Here is a 15,120-nt window from a genome sequence, read left to right on the forward strand (position 1 = left end):
CAGAAACACAACGCGGTTGTGTTGGAAAACGCTGCGGTTTTTCTTTCCGAGTTTCTCAGGCTCCTCTGAGCCGGAGGAGCCTGAGAAACTTGGAAAGAAAAACCGCAGCGTTTTCCAACACAATAACGTTGTATTTATGTTTGCGGTCGCTTCAAAAGCGAACGCAAACATAAATACAACGTTTTTAAAGCTGCAGTTTTATTTCTAAGTTTTCCGGGCTCCTCCAGCCCGGAAAACGTAGAAAAAAAACCGCAGCTAGTGCTTATTTATTTTTTTAAATAAATAGCACTTACCGAGATTCAGCTGCAGCTTTTCTGCTCTGGTCTCCGGTCCCTGTCCTCCGCGTACAGCACTAATGAAGGGAAAGCCACCCAGCGGTAGCTTTTGTTTACTACAGCTGGCTTGCTTTTCCTTCATTAGTGCCGCAAAAGCAAAAGCCAGCACAGGAGGGCATCCATTTCACAAAATGGATGCGCCCATGTGCTTGCTTTTGCGAATTTTGAGCTTGAATAGCTCCAAATTTTACATAGGAAGTTTTAAAAAAGAGAATGCTAGTATTTTTTTTTTTAATGTTGCCCATCTATTTTTTAAATAACATTTTTTACTAGACCATGCCTTTAATGTTTTGGCTTTTTGGTGCAAAAAAAATTGCTGGGCATTGCGCTAGTTGCCGGAAGAGTTTACAATAGAAATATCATTGATGCCACTGTACGCAAAAGTGGTGATCCCTTGGCATCAAGGTCCTCTGATGAGGAATTGCTTAAAGAAGGAAATACAAGACGTGATGCTGACAAAAGCAATCTGCCTGGACCTTTGAGCATTGTGAAAAGTGGGGTGCTACTCCAGGAATTTCCTGGTCCCCAGGGTGTTGGGGAGATTCCAGTTAGTCCTGAATTTAAAGAGTCTGTATCTTTGTGTGCAACCTCCCATTCAAGATAGAGCCTCTTCTCCAGCATGGGTCTGGCATGGATTCACATGCTCATGAATATTCCCCGTCGTCAGACTGGGAATCCTCGGTAAAGAAAAAATCAGTTTCAGTTTCATTTCTGAACTGTCTTTCTCCTAATAACCAATTGCTGGTCTCTGGGTCATACTGCCCCCAGCCAATGACTGCCCTCTACCTAAGCCCCTCCTCTGGCAGCCATCTTCAGATTTCTACCGCACGTTCAAGTGTTGGGAGTCCTCGTGCTATAGCTCTCGAGCTTTTACTGCGTTTTGCGATTTTTCAAAGAGTTTAATCTCATTTTTTCGGTCAAACGAGCCTCAAGCTCCACCGTTTCTACTTCCGATCAACGGGGACCCGTTTGGGAATTTTCTACGCCCCTCAAGGGCGAAGTATTCGTCGAGATACGCTTCTTGGAGGATTCCAGAAGACCTTGAGGCCTACCCCGTGGACATGGCCCAGGACAAAGGAAGCTCGACGCCCGGATCCAAGCTGTTCAGGAACTGCCCTGGATGCGGATTGCAGAATGTGTTCAAGGAGGATGTCATTCTAGATGCCTCTACTGCCTTCACGAAGACAAACGCATGTGGAGAAGGACTGTGCGTTTTGCAAGACCATGTCGGAGCGGACCATGAGGGATCGGCAGATCCGCCTCACTAACTGGCTGGAAGGGAAGAGCCCAGCAGTAGGTGAGAAGAAGAAGAGGGCTGAGTGGTCTTCTAAGTCCTTTGAGGGCGCTCCGGCGACGGGGGGCCCAACAGAAGGCTAAGCACCGCGGGTCTGTGGGCACCGGGAGCGCTGAGCGGTCGTGCTCCTCAGCTGCCAGGCAGGGCACACTTTCACCAACGCCATCAACCACGAGCCAACGCTCTGGCTCGAGGAAGAGAAAGTCTGAGAACCCGGGTAAGCTTCTGGAGAAACCCCGGTCGATCCCGATAGAAGCAGCCGAGGGGGAGCAAGGTGGTGATCCTCCCTCCAAAGGGATGTTTCTGGTACCCTTCCACCTGGCAGGAATAAAGAACACCATCGCCGACTCACTAAGCAGGGAGCTGCGCTCGTGCCACGAGTGGGAGCTACGCCAGGATCAAGTGGCTCTGCTATTCCAACGATGGGGCAATCCCCAGATCGACCTATTCGAGACGGCGACGAACACCAAGTGTCGGAGGTTCGCCAGCAGGTTTCCCCAGCCGGGAAGCATGGGCAATGCCTTCTAATTCCCCTGGGACGGCCTGTACCTGTATGCGTTCCCACTGTTGCCGTTGCTGCTGCGACTCATCAACCAACTCAGATGGTCCCGGTGCAGGATGATCCTCGTCGCACCGGCGTGGCCGAGACAGATCTGGTTCCCGGACCTTCTGGACATGTCCGCGTCCCCCCCAGTCAAACTGCCGACGGACGCGGATCTCCTCGCCAGAGAAGGAGGCGCCATCCTCCACTACGACCCGGGGTCGCTGAACTTGCAGGCATGGCTCCTGTAGCACTAGAGTTTGGAGGGTAAGATATCCCGGCGTACTGCAAGGAGGCCTCGACTCTCAAGTGCTATGGACATAAGTGGAAGAGGTTCTCTGTCTGGTGCCGTGCACAGAAGATTAACCCTCTCCGGATTATGGCCCCACTGTTGCTGCCGTACCTGCTGTCGCTGGCCAAGGCGGGGCTAGCTCACGCCTCCATCAGGATACATCTAGCAGCGATCTCCCACGACACCAGAACTCCAGGACGATCATCTCTGTGGTCCCATCGTCTGGTGAAGGAGTTTATGAAAGGATTGTTTGATCCTTCCCGCCGGTGAAGGCTCCAGCCCCGGCGTGGGAGCTCAACGTGGTGCTGAGCAGGCTCATGGGGCCACCATTCGAGCCTCTGCATTCGGCACCATTGAAGTTCCTCTTGTGGAAGACTGTGTTTCTTGTGGCCATCACCTGCGCACGACGCGTGGGAGAGATCCAGTCTCTCTCCTGTAAACCTCCATACCGGACTTCCCGCAAGACGAGGGTGATGCTGAGGACGCACCCCTCCTTCATGCCCAAGGTGCCCTTGGTGTTACCTGTTTTCTTCCCGTCGCCTTCGTCGCCGGCCGAGAGGACTTTGCACTTGCTGGATGTAGCTAGAGCGCTGAAGTTCTACGTGGACCGCACGAAGAGTTTTCGTAAGACATCACAGCTGTTTGGGAACTTTGGACCTGTGAACCAAGGGAAGGCCCTCTCGAAGGCTTCCATTTCCAGATGGCTCTCCGGCTGCATCATGCACTGTCACCGGTTGGCAAACCGACCGTTGCCCGGCCGTCCGAGAGCCCATTCCACCAGAACGATTGCTGCTACCACTGCGTTCCTATCTGGTGTGCTGGGTGCCCCTGCTGGACCTCTGCAGGGCTGCTACGTGGAGGTCGACGCACACCTTCACAAGATTCTACTGCGTCGACCGTGATTCCAGGGAGGAGTCCAGAGTCGACCAGGCAGTGCTGCGCAACCTGGTCGCCTGAAGGTGGGCCTGGTGAGGAGGTAAGAGATGCTTAATGTTGAGTGATGAAATGCTTAATGTTGAGCCTTGCCACCTCCCGTGGTTGTGCATGTGTGTACTGCTATGTATTCTTGTATTCATGAGCATGTGAATCCATGCCAGACCCCATGCTGGAGAAGGAACAAGTTACTTACCTATAACTATTGTTCTCCAGCATGGGTCTGGCATGGATTCACATGCGAACCCTCCCTCCTTCCCCTCTGCGGCTCTTCACTTGGTCCTACTGCCACTTTACGTGCTACCAAATCTGAAGATGCCTGCCAGAAGAGGGGCTTAGGTAGCGGGCAGTTATTGGCTGGGGGCAGTATGACCCAGAGACCAGTGATTGGTTATTAGGAGAAAGACAGTTCAGAAATGAAACTGAAGCAGATTTTTTCTTTACCGAGGATTCCCAGCATGACGACAGGGAATATTTATGCGCATGTGAATCCATGCCAGACCCATGCTGGAGAACAGTTACAGGTAAGTAACTTGTTCCTTCCGAGGAGCCTTTGATGTATGGTGCCGATTTAGCTGAGACAACACCAGTAAGGTTCTGTAAATGGTTTTATTAATGTAAGAGCAAGCTGCGGGTTTGACACCCCCTCTGACCGACCTCTCCTCCTTACACAACCTGCACACTCTAGAGCCCTACAAACACTCAGTGTTACACTCATACCACCCCTACCCACACACATGCTGCACTAAAATATAATACCCCCTTCCACTTTCTCACATAGATCTATTGTTCTCTCTCTCTCTATATCTAATCTCTCTCTCTCTCTCTCTCTCTGTCCCTCTCTCTCTCTCTCTCTCTCCCTCTCTCAGCGTCCCAGTGGATGTGCCGCCCTCAGATGTTACTTTTCGACACCCTTCCTTTGTGTCATACCTTCCCATCCTCTGTGACCATCACTGCATCGTCAAACACTCTGATAACTCTCTGTGGACCCTAAAGTCTGTAAACATCTTTTGCAACTGTTGCTCCTTTCTTGATTCTCACTTGCTCCCCACCTGAACTTCTTGATATTTTAAGCACATCATATCTCTCCTTCCTAAGTTCACTCCTCTTCTTCAACTCCTCTCTGAACTTTTGATCATCCCACTCTACAAAACGAGCTCTCCCTAAACACGGCGTGGGCACACTCATGTGAGCCTTCCTACTCCTTAGAACCTCAAATGGCACAAGTCGTCTGGTGGCATGTAAGTACAAACCCTCCTAGGAACTGCCTCCTTGCAATCTCTTCCTTCCCGAAACACCATTATGCATTATGGTGTGATTAAAACACTGCACTGTACTACTAGTCTCATGATGATAGAGATGTTCTGTGATGCACTATGCCCATGCCTCTCAGGAAGTATTCGACCACCTGCAATGTCAACTGTACTACAAAATCTGTGATTTGCATATTCACGACTGCCCTTAAATATGCTACAAACACCACCTTGGTCTCTACCCACTTTGAGTATAAAACAATCAGTACCAGAATGTATCTCTTCCTTCCCCTCTCACCTGTGAGGGTCCCAGAATGTCCACAGCTATATACTCCCATGCAAACCTGGCAAATATTGTGGTTTCAAAGGTTGTGTGAAGTTTCCCATCGGCTTGTCCAAACTCCCTACACAACACAAAGGCCTTAACCATCTCTTCCACTTCCTCATTGATCCTCGGTCACCAATAATCTCCCCTCAACCTTCCCTTACACTTGGCGATTTCTAAATGTCCTTTGTGTGACAAATCCAAAATCGTTTGTCCTCATACTCAACAGGGTGATGATCTGCCTTCCTTTGCACCAAATTTCACCTTCCAACCTGATCTCTTCCTGAACTTTGTAATTTTGCTTCATCAGCTCATTGTGGGGACTCTCTCGCCAACCAACTTCAAACCTCTCTATCGCGCTCTTGAGGCACTCATCACCCTCTGTAGCCTAATTCCACTCTTCCCTGCTAAATGAACTACCACATACTTGAAATTTTTGATCATTTTCTTCCTCCAATCCTCTCTGATCTCTTCTACTTGGCCGTCTCTTTCCACGCTTAACAGAAAATCTGCCAAGACATGTACTTGTAGCAATGCCAACCATTTCATTATGTCTTGAAACACCCTAGAGCCCGTTGGTAGTGAAAACACCCAGCAGTGGCTTATTGTCGGTTCTCACCTCAAACGTCCTCCCCAAATGAACTCACAGAACTTATTAATGGCACAAACTACACACAAAGCCTCTTTCTTGATCACCGAGTGACTGGTTCCGCATCTCTAAGCGTACGTGATGCAAACGCCACCACCTTGTCTGTTCCATGGTGTCTCGCAACATACATGTAGCGGTAAGATATATCAGCATTCCATTCATATATATCAATGGGAGAGTGGATAGCGTCATTAGATCTTAGTGATGCATGCCTCCATATCCTGATTCTCCCGAACTGTTATACGTTCCTAACTTAACTTCAGGCTCAGCTCAGTGGCCATGGCCTTTCCAAAAATGTTGGCACGATCATGGGATGTTGCACGATGAGAGCCTGAAGGTTAACTCATATTTAAACAATCGTCTGATTCGGGGATCCATGGCTTAGGTTGTGAAAGAAGCAATCACCAGAATCTCCTTAGTCCTGGCAGAGAACCATAAATATACGAGGAAGGTAGTTGATCAGGGAACCGACAGTCCTCCAGTTAGAGGAAGCTGAAAGTAGTCCAGCTTGCTCTGCTGGCGTTCGTCTCCCAGATGATATCCAGAACTGTATGGATGCTTTCAGACAACAAAACATCTATCTCTCAAACTGAGTTCTTGGGTGGGGAAAAACTTATCTCTGGGGGCAACTCATATCAAGGGAGTCTGAACATACTGGCTGACCCCCTCAACAGGAAGTTTCCATCATCTCAGGCCATGTCAGTCAGCCCGGAGAGGTTTCAGCTGATTGTGCAGCATTTTGAGCTTCCATTGGTGGACATGCTTTCCTCTGTTCAATCGCAGACTCCCAAGGTATTTCTTAAGGAAGGTGAGGAGGGCTTTGTGTGATCAATGCTCTATCCCAGCCTTTGGTACATGTTTCCACTGATTGCACCGTTTCCCTGGATTCTTAGTTGAATCAGGCACACCAATATTAGAGTTTTTCTCCAGTCCCCATACTGGACATGCAGATTTTGGTTCCCTCTGCCATTGCTTCTGGCAACAATACCTCCCCTTTTCCTGCTATCCTTGCCCCTGTTGTTTCTGGCTTTCCTCTCTTATTTCTTAGGCTGTCCAAGGGTCCAAGAAACCCTCTAATCTTCAAGCGTATGATAGACACTGGAAAACCCACCTCCTGGGCAGAGACCAGCTGTGTGCCGCTTCTCGATATCTGTAGTGCTGCCACGTGAGCTGCTCTGAAAACCTTTGCCCATCACTATCAGCTGCCCACTCCGGGGTGGATGGATCTGTGGTCTGCATCAGTGGTGCTATAGGCTGTCATTCCTTGAATATCTGGTGTTTGTTTCAGTATTTAAGGCACACTGGGTGTGCATTATCCCTGCTCTGTCTTTGGTTTCCTGGATGGGCATCTGGTCTCGTCATTTGGAACCTTATATAGTAAGGACAGGGCCGAGGAAGAGAGATTTGGGGGTAAAGCTTGAATTGCTTACAAGTAATCTTTATTACACCTAGTCCTGCACTTCCTCGTCACAGTCCTCACGTCTTACCTCTCCTGACATGAGTTGGTGGGGGTTGGTGGGTGTTAGCCCATCTCTGCGGGTATTATCAAAATGTTGTGAATGCGACTGCCTACTTCATACCCCGGGTGGAGGGGGCAGGATGATTGGCGACAATGTTAAAGTTTATGAAGTGTTGCTACAAAAGAGACTAGGCTGAAGGTGACCATCCTTCAGATAGTAAGAAATGTGTCGAGGAGGAACAGGACTAGCTGTAATGAAGATTACCTGTAAGTAATCCCAGCATTACTATAGTCTTCGTCGCTGATGGGCTGGCTTTTTAACTAGTACTTCACGTGCAGAATTGAGGTATCCTGGTTGACGTCCATCAAGTACAATATTTGTCTTTGCATTTAAGAATGATTAACTGGGCCTGTACCCCTCCAGATGTTTGTTTGGTTTAATAGATTTACTGAAAATGTTTAAAGCTCCCAGTTGCCTACAGGGTCTACTATAATAAGCCATATAATTTTATGAAATAAATACATTTATTTTATCCTTTCTTTTTGTCCCATGTCAGTGGATTTTTTTGAAGGGTCTGAAATTCTGTGCTTTTAGAAGAGCACAATCGGAGGGTGTGCCTGTAAGTTTCACATGAGTGTCAAACAATTAATTGTCAAGTACCATACTTTAGTTTTAGGAAATTGGGTGCTACGATGTACTACGATGTGCTTCTATCTTTTCAACAAAAAAAAAAGAAATGGCATACCTGAAATGGTTTGGATCTCGCATATTCAGCAGATGTTTGGGGGCTCCCTCGTAGACATCTCCCTTCAGAACATGTTGTTGGACAATTGGCACTTTCTGTATAGTCCTGATGATATCTACAGGATTATTGGAGCCAGTAAATCTTCTAAGGCTCCTGGACGTGATGGGATATGTAGCACACTTATCAAGTCGGATCCTGTAGTCTTGTCCCAGGCCTTAAATCGGCTCTTTTGTTGTATTGAGGTTTTGCAAACCATACCAGCCTCTTGGCAAGGTAGTATTATTGTCCCGGTTCTGAAAAAGGGTGTCCATGATAATCCCAAAAACTACTGCCCACTCGCCATGTTTGATGTTTCTGCAAATATTTCTGCCTGGGTCTCCCTTAAAGCGCTTGAGGACTGGGCAGAATCTTCTAATATTATGCCTTATAATCAGATGGAGTTTCAGAAGAATTATAGAACTGCCATAAACCCTCTTGCTTTAACTACCATCATCGAACAGGCGTGGATGATTAGGAAACTCCTGGTCTATCCGGCATGCATTGATTTCAGTGCTGCTTTCGACACTGTGGATCCTAATAGGCGGTGGGGAAAGTTGCTTTATCAGAACATCCCCAGTGGTCTTTTAAGGATGATTATTGTACATACAAGCTAGGGTGAAGATCAGATTAGATCAGCATGGTGGGGTTACTTTATGGATTCCAATTTATAAAGGCCTTAAACAAGGCTGTATATTAGCCCCCATGCTGTTCAATGTATGTCTTGCTGATCTGGGTGTACCCCTTAATAATTCTTCCGCTATCCCTCCCAAGTTAGGTTGCACACCATACAGTGGTTAAGTTATGCGGATGATTTCCCCATCTTGGATCTCACTCCTGGAGGCTTAGAACCTACTTTGAATAAATTGAGTGCATGCTGATGCCAACTTGCTTGTTATAATCATCACCAAAACCAAAATTATGGTCTTCAGTCCAGTTGTAAAAAATACAAAACAGGCAAGATGGGAGATGAAGGGGTTACACTTGAAGTGATTTCCTCATATAAATACCTGGGAATACACCTTGACTGTAAATTAAGTGGTGCCCCTCATTTGGACCAAGTAAGACGGAAGACCCACATGACTATGGATCGTATTCGCTCCTTCTCGCAAAAGGGCTTTTTTTTTTTTACAGATTCTCTAATTCAGCTTTATCAAGCCAAATTAGCCTCTGTTTTACTCCATGGAGCTGAAATATAGACAACAACACATTTCGAAGAGGTGTGTAAATTGCAACACTCTATGCTGAAGAGCCTCTCACGCCCGCCACTATGCACTGCAGCTGAAATGGTCTTCATCGAGTAGAATGTTAGGCCTATTTGTTCTAAAATTCATCTTTGTTGTCTAACCGGATTTTGGAAGTTAGTTAATGCTCCGGAAAGCTCTCTTAAGGACTTATATACGATGCTTACATGACCAGAGCTACCTCCTTGCCATCTAGTATCATTAAACTCTGTAACACAGCAAAAACATTGTTAGTACTCGCTCTTGGGAACTCATTGGTTGCTTCGCTTCTCAGCTTCATGAAGACCATGAAAGACATTATAGCTGTTCATGGCCAGGAACAGTCTTTAGTCTATCTTGCCACAAAAAAACACGCAGCAGAATGTGTTACCTACATACAGAACTGGATGTCTACGCCTGCCTATATCCAACAATTTGTGGGCAAATATTTTGGTTTAGCACTCACTAAAACTGAAATTCAATACTGTTAGAACAAGGGAAATCGAGGGGGCCTGGTATTGTGTTCCAAGGGAAAGCAGGGACTGTCGCCTATGAGGAGACATGGCTTTTGAGTCTGTAAAGCATCTGTGTGAAGCTGCATCTTTACAGAAGCAGAGGCTAGGTGCGCTACGAGCTGCAGGGTTGATGGTGTGCGTGCGAACCATAAAGCCTGCGTTATTTATCGAACTGTTTTTTGGAGGAACATTGCAAATATCTTTGACATTTTATCATGGTGGAACGGACCGTTAGTGCTTTGAAAACTGTTGCGGATGTTATTTCTCTTTTTATCTGAGTTTGTACTTCTGCAATTCCTTTATGTTAATTTCCTCATTGCTGGAATGTTTTACAGTAAAATTGTATGTGAAAAGTTTCAATAAACTATAACACATAAAAAAATGTTTTTACCTTCTCTTTTGACCATTGCTACTCTATGTATAAAATGGCTAGAACTCCTTTGTGTATAGCAAGGAACCATTAGCCTTTTATGCTTCAATATAATTAATTGAATTTTGTACTGTAATCCTTATTCGTCATTATTTTCTTTTTGAGAGTATGGTGTGATTTACAATTTCTTGTTGCATTTGTCAACAGCTCATTTACGTCTGAAAATACAGCAGAAACAAAAAAAGATCTTAAGCAAGTTGGATCGCCAGAGAAATCTGAGCCAGATATAGTCATTAATCCGGATTGCAGTTTACCCTCGCTTTGTCTCAAACAAGTATTTCCAAAGTATGCCAAACAGTTCAACTACTTGCGAGTGGTGGAGCGTGTGGCTTCACTTTTTATTCGCTTTCTTGGCATTAAAGGAATGATGAAGCTTGGTCCAACCGGATTCCGAATGTTTATAAGGTAAGACATTTGTGATGTACAGTAATTGTTGAAGTATGAAGATCCCGATTCTGACTGTGTCATCTCTGAAGTATTTTAAAAGGGAACTTAATTTCCATTGCAGAACAATGATCTGGCCAGTGTCTATCAGAGAATATCCGTCACAAAGCACTTCCATAATCCCATGTGTGTTGAAATGGTTTCAGATTAGTGTCTTCAAATTAAAACAGTTGGATGGGATACCAGGTGGGAGCAATATGGTGAGCATTAGATGGGAACAGTACGACACATATCAGGTGGTAACAGCTGAGCTTGAGAAGGTCCAGAACTGGTTAAAACAAAGCCATCATCGTGCTAATGAGACTGAATTTATGTTTCTTATGCCTCACCCATTTTATAGAAGGATAGCAACCTTGTTTGCCCTCTCCCACTGTTCTTTCAGCCTGGTATTAACATCAGTCAGCTAGGTTGGAATTTGTAAATTCCTGTGCTTTGTTAAAAGAAACCGTGTTTTCATTGGTATTACGTTTCTGCACCTACATCCATTGTAGGTCTCAGTGAAATTTAAAGTGCTATACCGGTTTTGTAAATGCACCTGGCCCCACTAATCTTTTCCCTCCAGAGCCAAAACATCCTCAGATGCCAACTTGCTATTTCAACCCAAATTAAGATTATCCACAAAAGGCAGCCATTCCTTCAGTGTTGCTGGGACCAAACTTTGGAGTGCGCTTTCCAGCTCATTTTACTTCAAACAAGACCATTGCAAATTATCTTGCAACACTATGTTCATGTCACCCATTACCTAATTCCTAGTTGCAGCTTCAGGTAGATGTCACACCAGTGTATAGAGATGACCTTTGGCCATAGAGTGTGCCATATAAATGCTGTGGATAGATGGCACGTAATGATCAATATCAGATTGGGACAGTATGATGGCTATCAAATGGGGATAACCTGCAGAATACCAAATGTCTTGGCACTGTTGCCCATCACATTCAATATGCTTTGTCCTTTAACTTACATCATTGAGGCTCATATTATCACAAATATGGTGATGACCCATAGATGCATCAACAACATCACACGGCGATGAACGGGTAGGAGCATGTGAGGACATGCTTGACCAATATTGAAGGATGGGTGAACCCAAACAAATTCTGCCTCATTGTGTGAAAGACAATGATCCTCTTCTAAGCCCGACAAGCCCACACATCCACCTGTTGCATAGATTACTACATTTGCCTGCATAAAGGGTTCCCTCTTAAGGCCATTAGCAAACCTCAAAGAGCACAGAACTGTGCTGCCTTCATTATTCTCGAATTGCAGCTCACAGCCAATGGTATAAGGCAATGAAGGCCCTACACTTGTTCCTTGCTAGTAATTATGCACAACAGGGCTAGTCATCTCCAACCCAAGGTACTATGGAGTTTCCCTGGGAACGATGGTTACCAAGCCAAGAGTTAATTGTCAGACAGGTGGGGAGGAAATGTCCTTTGATGCTGCTGCCGCCCAAGGTCCAGGCTAGAGAAAATCAAATAAGAACATTACTAGGAAAAATAGCATCCCCTTCTGCCCCTCTTAACCTCTCATCCATGACACATAAAGTGCCTGACCACTGCATCTGGTAAGAAAAATCCCCAAAATGGGAAGGTGAAAGTAGTCCAGGGAAAATAAGTAAAGCAGCACGGTTTATAGTCTTAATGAAACCAGAAAGGGGCCTGACGGAACAAGGACAACCGCATAACGGCACAGATGGATGAGGCCCAAGTGGCAGAAACACATCAAAGTTTGGGTTAAAGAAGAGGTCCAAACAAAATCTACTGAGTTTAGGCAAGGTCAAAGTAATGGCTAGTTTGAAGCACAAGGTTGAAGGGAGGAAGACGAGTAGAAGGGAAACAAGGCTGTAGATGTGGAGCAGGCACTAGGCTTTGCAGCAGAGCTCCCGAACTGAAAGAACAAGTGAGTTTGGGAGCTCCATCGCAATGCCTTGAGGAGTGTGGTGTATTCGAGTAAACAACTGTGGGGTGCCAGAAATAGGAGTCTGACCACTGGGTATGATTAAATCAGAAGATTGTTATTAACTTAAATGAAAACCTGCATAATCCGGCCCTGCTGCTACCCTGAGTTTTCCTATCTATAACTCAAAACCTAAGGAGCTTGTCAGGTTATGTCAACATAAAAAGGGCTGTCCTCTGTCAGAAACTGAATCTAACTGGTCCTACACTAAACACAAATTCTAACAAATAAAGTACATGCTTGTTAGGGTTAACGTCTTGTAGCAGACCCCCTCCTTGCTTAATAGTTCTTGAAAAAGATATACTAATTCAAAAGAAATGTCCATCAGTCCTCTGGGTGTGGACTTGGCCACCGGTCTCTTGATCAGTAACTGCTCCTCACAGTCCCTATGTATTTGGTCTTTGCCAACAGTCTCTTCAACAAATCTTGAGAATAAAGGGTCCTTGCAGTTCTCTGTAATTGTCCTTACCAACAGTCTCTTAGACAATTGTTGCTCAGGTTTGCTGCAATTCGTGAAAATAGGCTTCTCTTCTCAAGCCTTTTCAAACGAACTGGTTTCCCATTTCAGTCCTCCACAAACTTGGAAGTTTCACTGAAGAAGAAAAAGGTTACTTTTGTCATCCCCTTCCAGATAATTGGGATAGATCTTGTTAGTCCCCTTTCCAGAGCAACTACACCTCTTCTCAGAGCTCTGCTCAGAGTTTGTGCTATGGTCAACTTTCTCTCACGGCCCTCCTGGTCCACCTCTTTTTCCTTTTTATATAGGGTTGGCGACTTTAGACTGTCACTGGATCCTCTAGCCCCTTTGTTTGCACCCTGCTCAGGTATTTCCTCAGGTTTAATCTCTGTCTTGTCTATTTGTTTGCCTGAGTTTTTTGGGGGTTGGCTAATAGCATGCTTTTAAACTTCACCTCCCTTGTATTTCTCTGGGTCTTGTACTCCCCAGTGTTTTTTGCCGAGCTTGACAGCCTACCTCCCTTTCTTCTGCCCAAACCGAGTACCTGATACTCTGCAGTACTCTTTCCAGGGTAGGTTGGTAGTTTCAGTGGCAGCGGTCTCCCTTATGTTGGACCGCTTCCTGGCATTCTCCTGTGGCATCCCTATCAGTGGCTCGTTCTCTAGCTTTCTCCAGCTGTGGACTTCTCGTGACCTCGGCAATGTTTTCTCAGATTTTTTTTCTCCAGCGGCCTTCTTGGGGACTCGCTGGTGTTTTCTCTTTTTTCCTCTGACGACAACCTTTTCGTAGGCTTGCCTATGCCTCTTTCTCTGTTTTCCTTTGGCTGCAAACTTTTTGTGGGCTTGTCTGTTTCTCGTTCTTGTGTTTCATCTGGCGGCAACCTTTTCATCGGCTTGCTGTTGTCTCTTTTCCTTCCCCCGTTGGTGTCTCCCCAGATGCAAGCAGACAACCTTGTTTGGTGAGCGTTCCTGGGCTTTGAGGCGTCCCACAGGCTGCTTGCCCACCATATACTCTGTGGTCCCTCCTCCAGGCAGTGTTGGTTCCACGCAGTAGCAGCGATGTTCGCTCTGCGTATTTCTGCCCCAGCTGATTGACTCCAAGTCAGCTGGTCTTTCCTTTTCCAGCTAAGGACCTTCTACCTTATAGGCTGTTCCCTGCAACGAGCAAGACAATTCAATTCGTCATGGGGTTTCAACTTCAAAGAGGGGTCAGCTGCAGAATTAGAAATGTAAAAGGATCTCATTACATTATCAGGATCATTCACTTCACTGTAGGCTGAAAACCTTTGGGATATTGGGGTTAAGGGAGATGTCACATCTATGTTCAACTTGGAGCTCTTGTCTCCTAAGAGGGAGTCTCTCCCAGTGGGATCCCTCTTGCTCAGACCAATAGGGAGAGTTCTGCATAGTGGGCCCACCTACCTAGTCTCACAGGGGGTGGCTCCCTTTTGGTGAGAAGGGACGAATACCTTGGATTTATCACATGCTTCCACTGTTACATGTGGCCTTCCCCTCTTCCCAGGTTGTGGTTCCAGTAAATGTCCCTTTTTCCCATGCTCTTGATGGTTCACAGTCTCCTTCTGTAGACGTATGGGATGATAACAGGGAGTCTTTCCATTGGCTTCTTTCCCAGTGAGATCAAATCATGGTCTTGACCCTTTTTTGAAATGTCCTGAGCAATGAGGAACATCCACTGATGGAATTGTGGAGTGTCACTACCTAGAATCAATCCTTCACATAGCTTAGGGAGTAGTATTGCCTCCACATGAAAAGGTTTTCCCAAGATGCTCACGGTCTGAATCTGTCGATAAGCTTTGATGTGACTGTGTATACATTGGAAGGACCTCTGAAGGGCTACCCTCACTCCTGCTGGTACTAATTTAGGATGTATCGCACAACCCTTACTCCCAGTGTCCAGATAGGCCCATACTTTCTGGTTATGAACGGTAGCAGGGACTCAGTGGGTGGTTCGGTTTACCAAATAAAGGTATTTACCTCTCCCTTTTCCTCTGGGTTTCTGACACTTAGAGGAATATTCCGAGTTGTTAGGAAAATCAGCACTGAAGAAAAGCATACTGTAAGGGTGAAAAAGAAGGACTCTGACACAAAGTTGCCATGTTTGCATTGTATTGGATTGTAGTAGTAATTTATATTGCACCTTTCCCCATTTGTATGGCCTCAACTCGCTTTGTGGTAGGAACGTCCTCATGGACCAGAGTCTAGGTATGGGAAC

The 15,120-nt window shown here is 46.0% G+C and overlaps 1 protein-coding gene across 2 annotated transcripts in view; it reads left to right on the forward strand.

The window, feature by feature from the left end:
* TTLL11 (tubulin tyrosine ligase like 11) overlaps positions 1-15,120 on the forward strand; it is a 1,410,454-nt gene that overhangs the window by 1,224,167 nt on the left and 171,167 nt on the right. For both annotated transcript variants that reach the window (XR_011268496.1, XM_069609505.1), the window contains exon 7: positions 10,179-10,436. Coding sequence is in view for 1 of the 2 variants with exons in the window: in XM_069609505.1 (XP_069465606.1) it covers positions 10,179-10,436 (258 nt within the window). In the remaining variant the exon portion in view is untranslated. The remainder of the gene's footprint in view (positions 1-10,178; positions 10,437-15,120) is intronic.

The sequence above is a fragment of the Ambystoma mexicanum genome, chromosome 8, assembly GCF_040938575.1.
Source record: "Ambystoma mexicanum isolate Mex_15411 chromosome 8, UKY_AmexF1_1, whole genome shotgun sequence".
NCBI classification, from domain to species: domain Eukaryota; kingdom Metazoa; phylum Chordata; class Amphibia; order Caudata; family Ambystomatidae; genus Ambystoma; species Ambystoma mexicanum.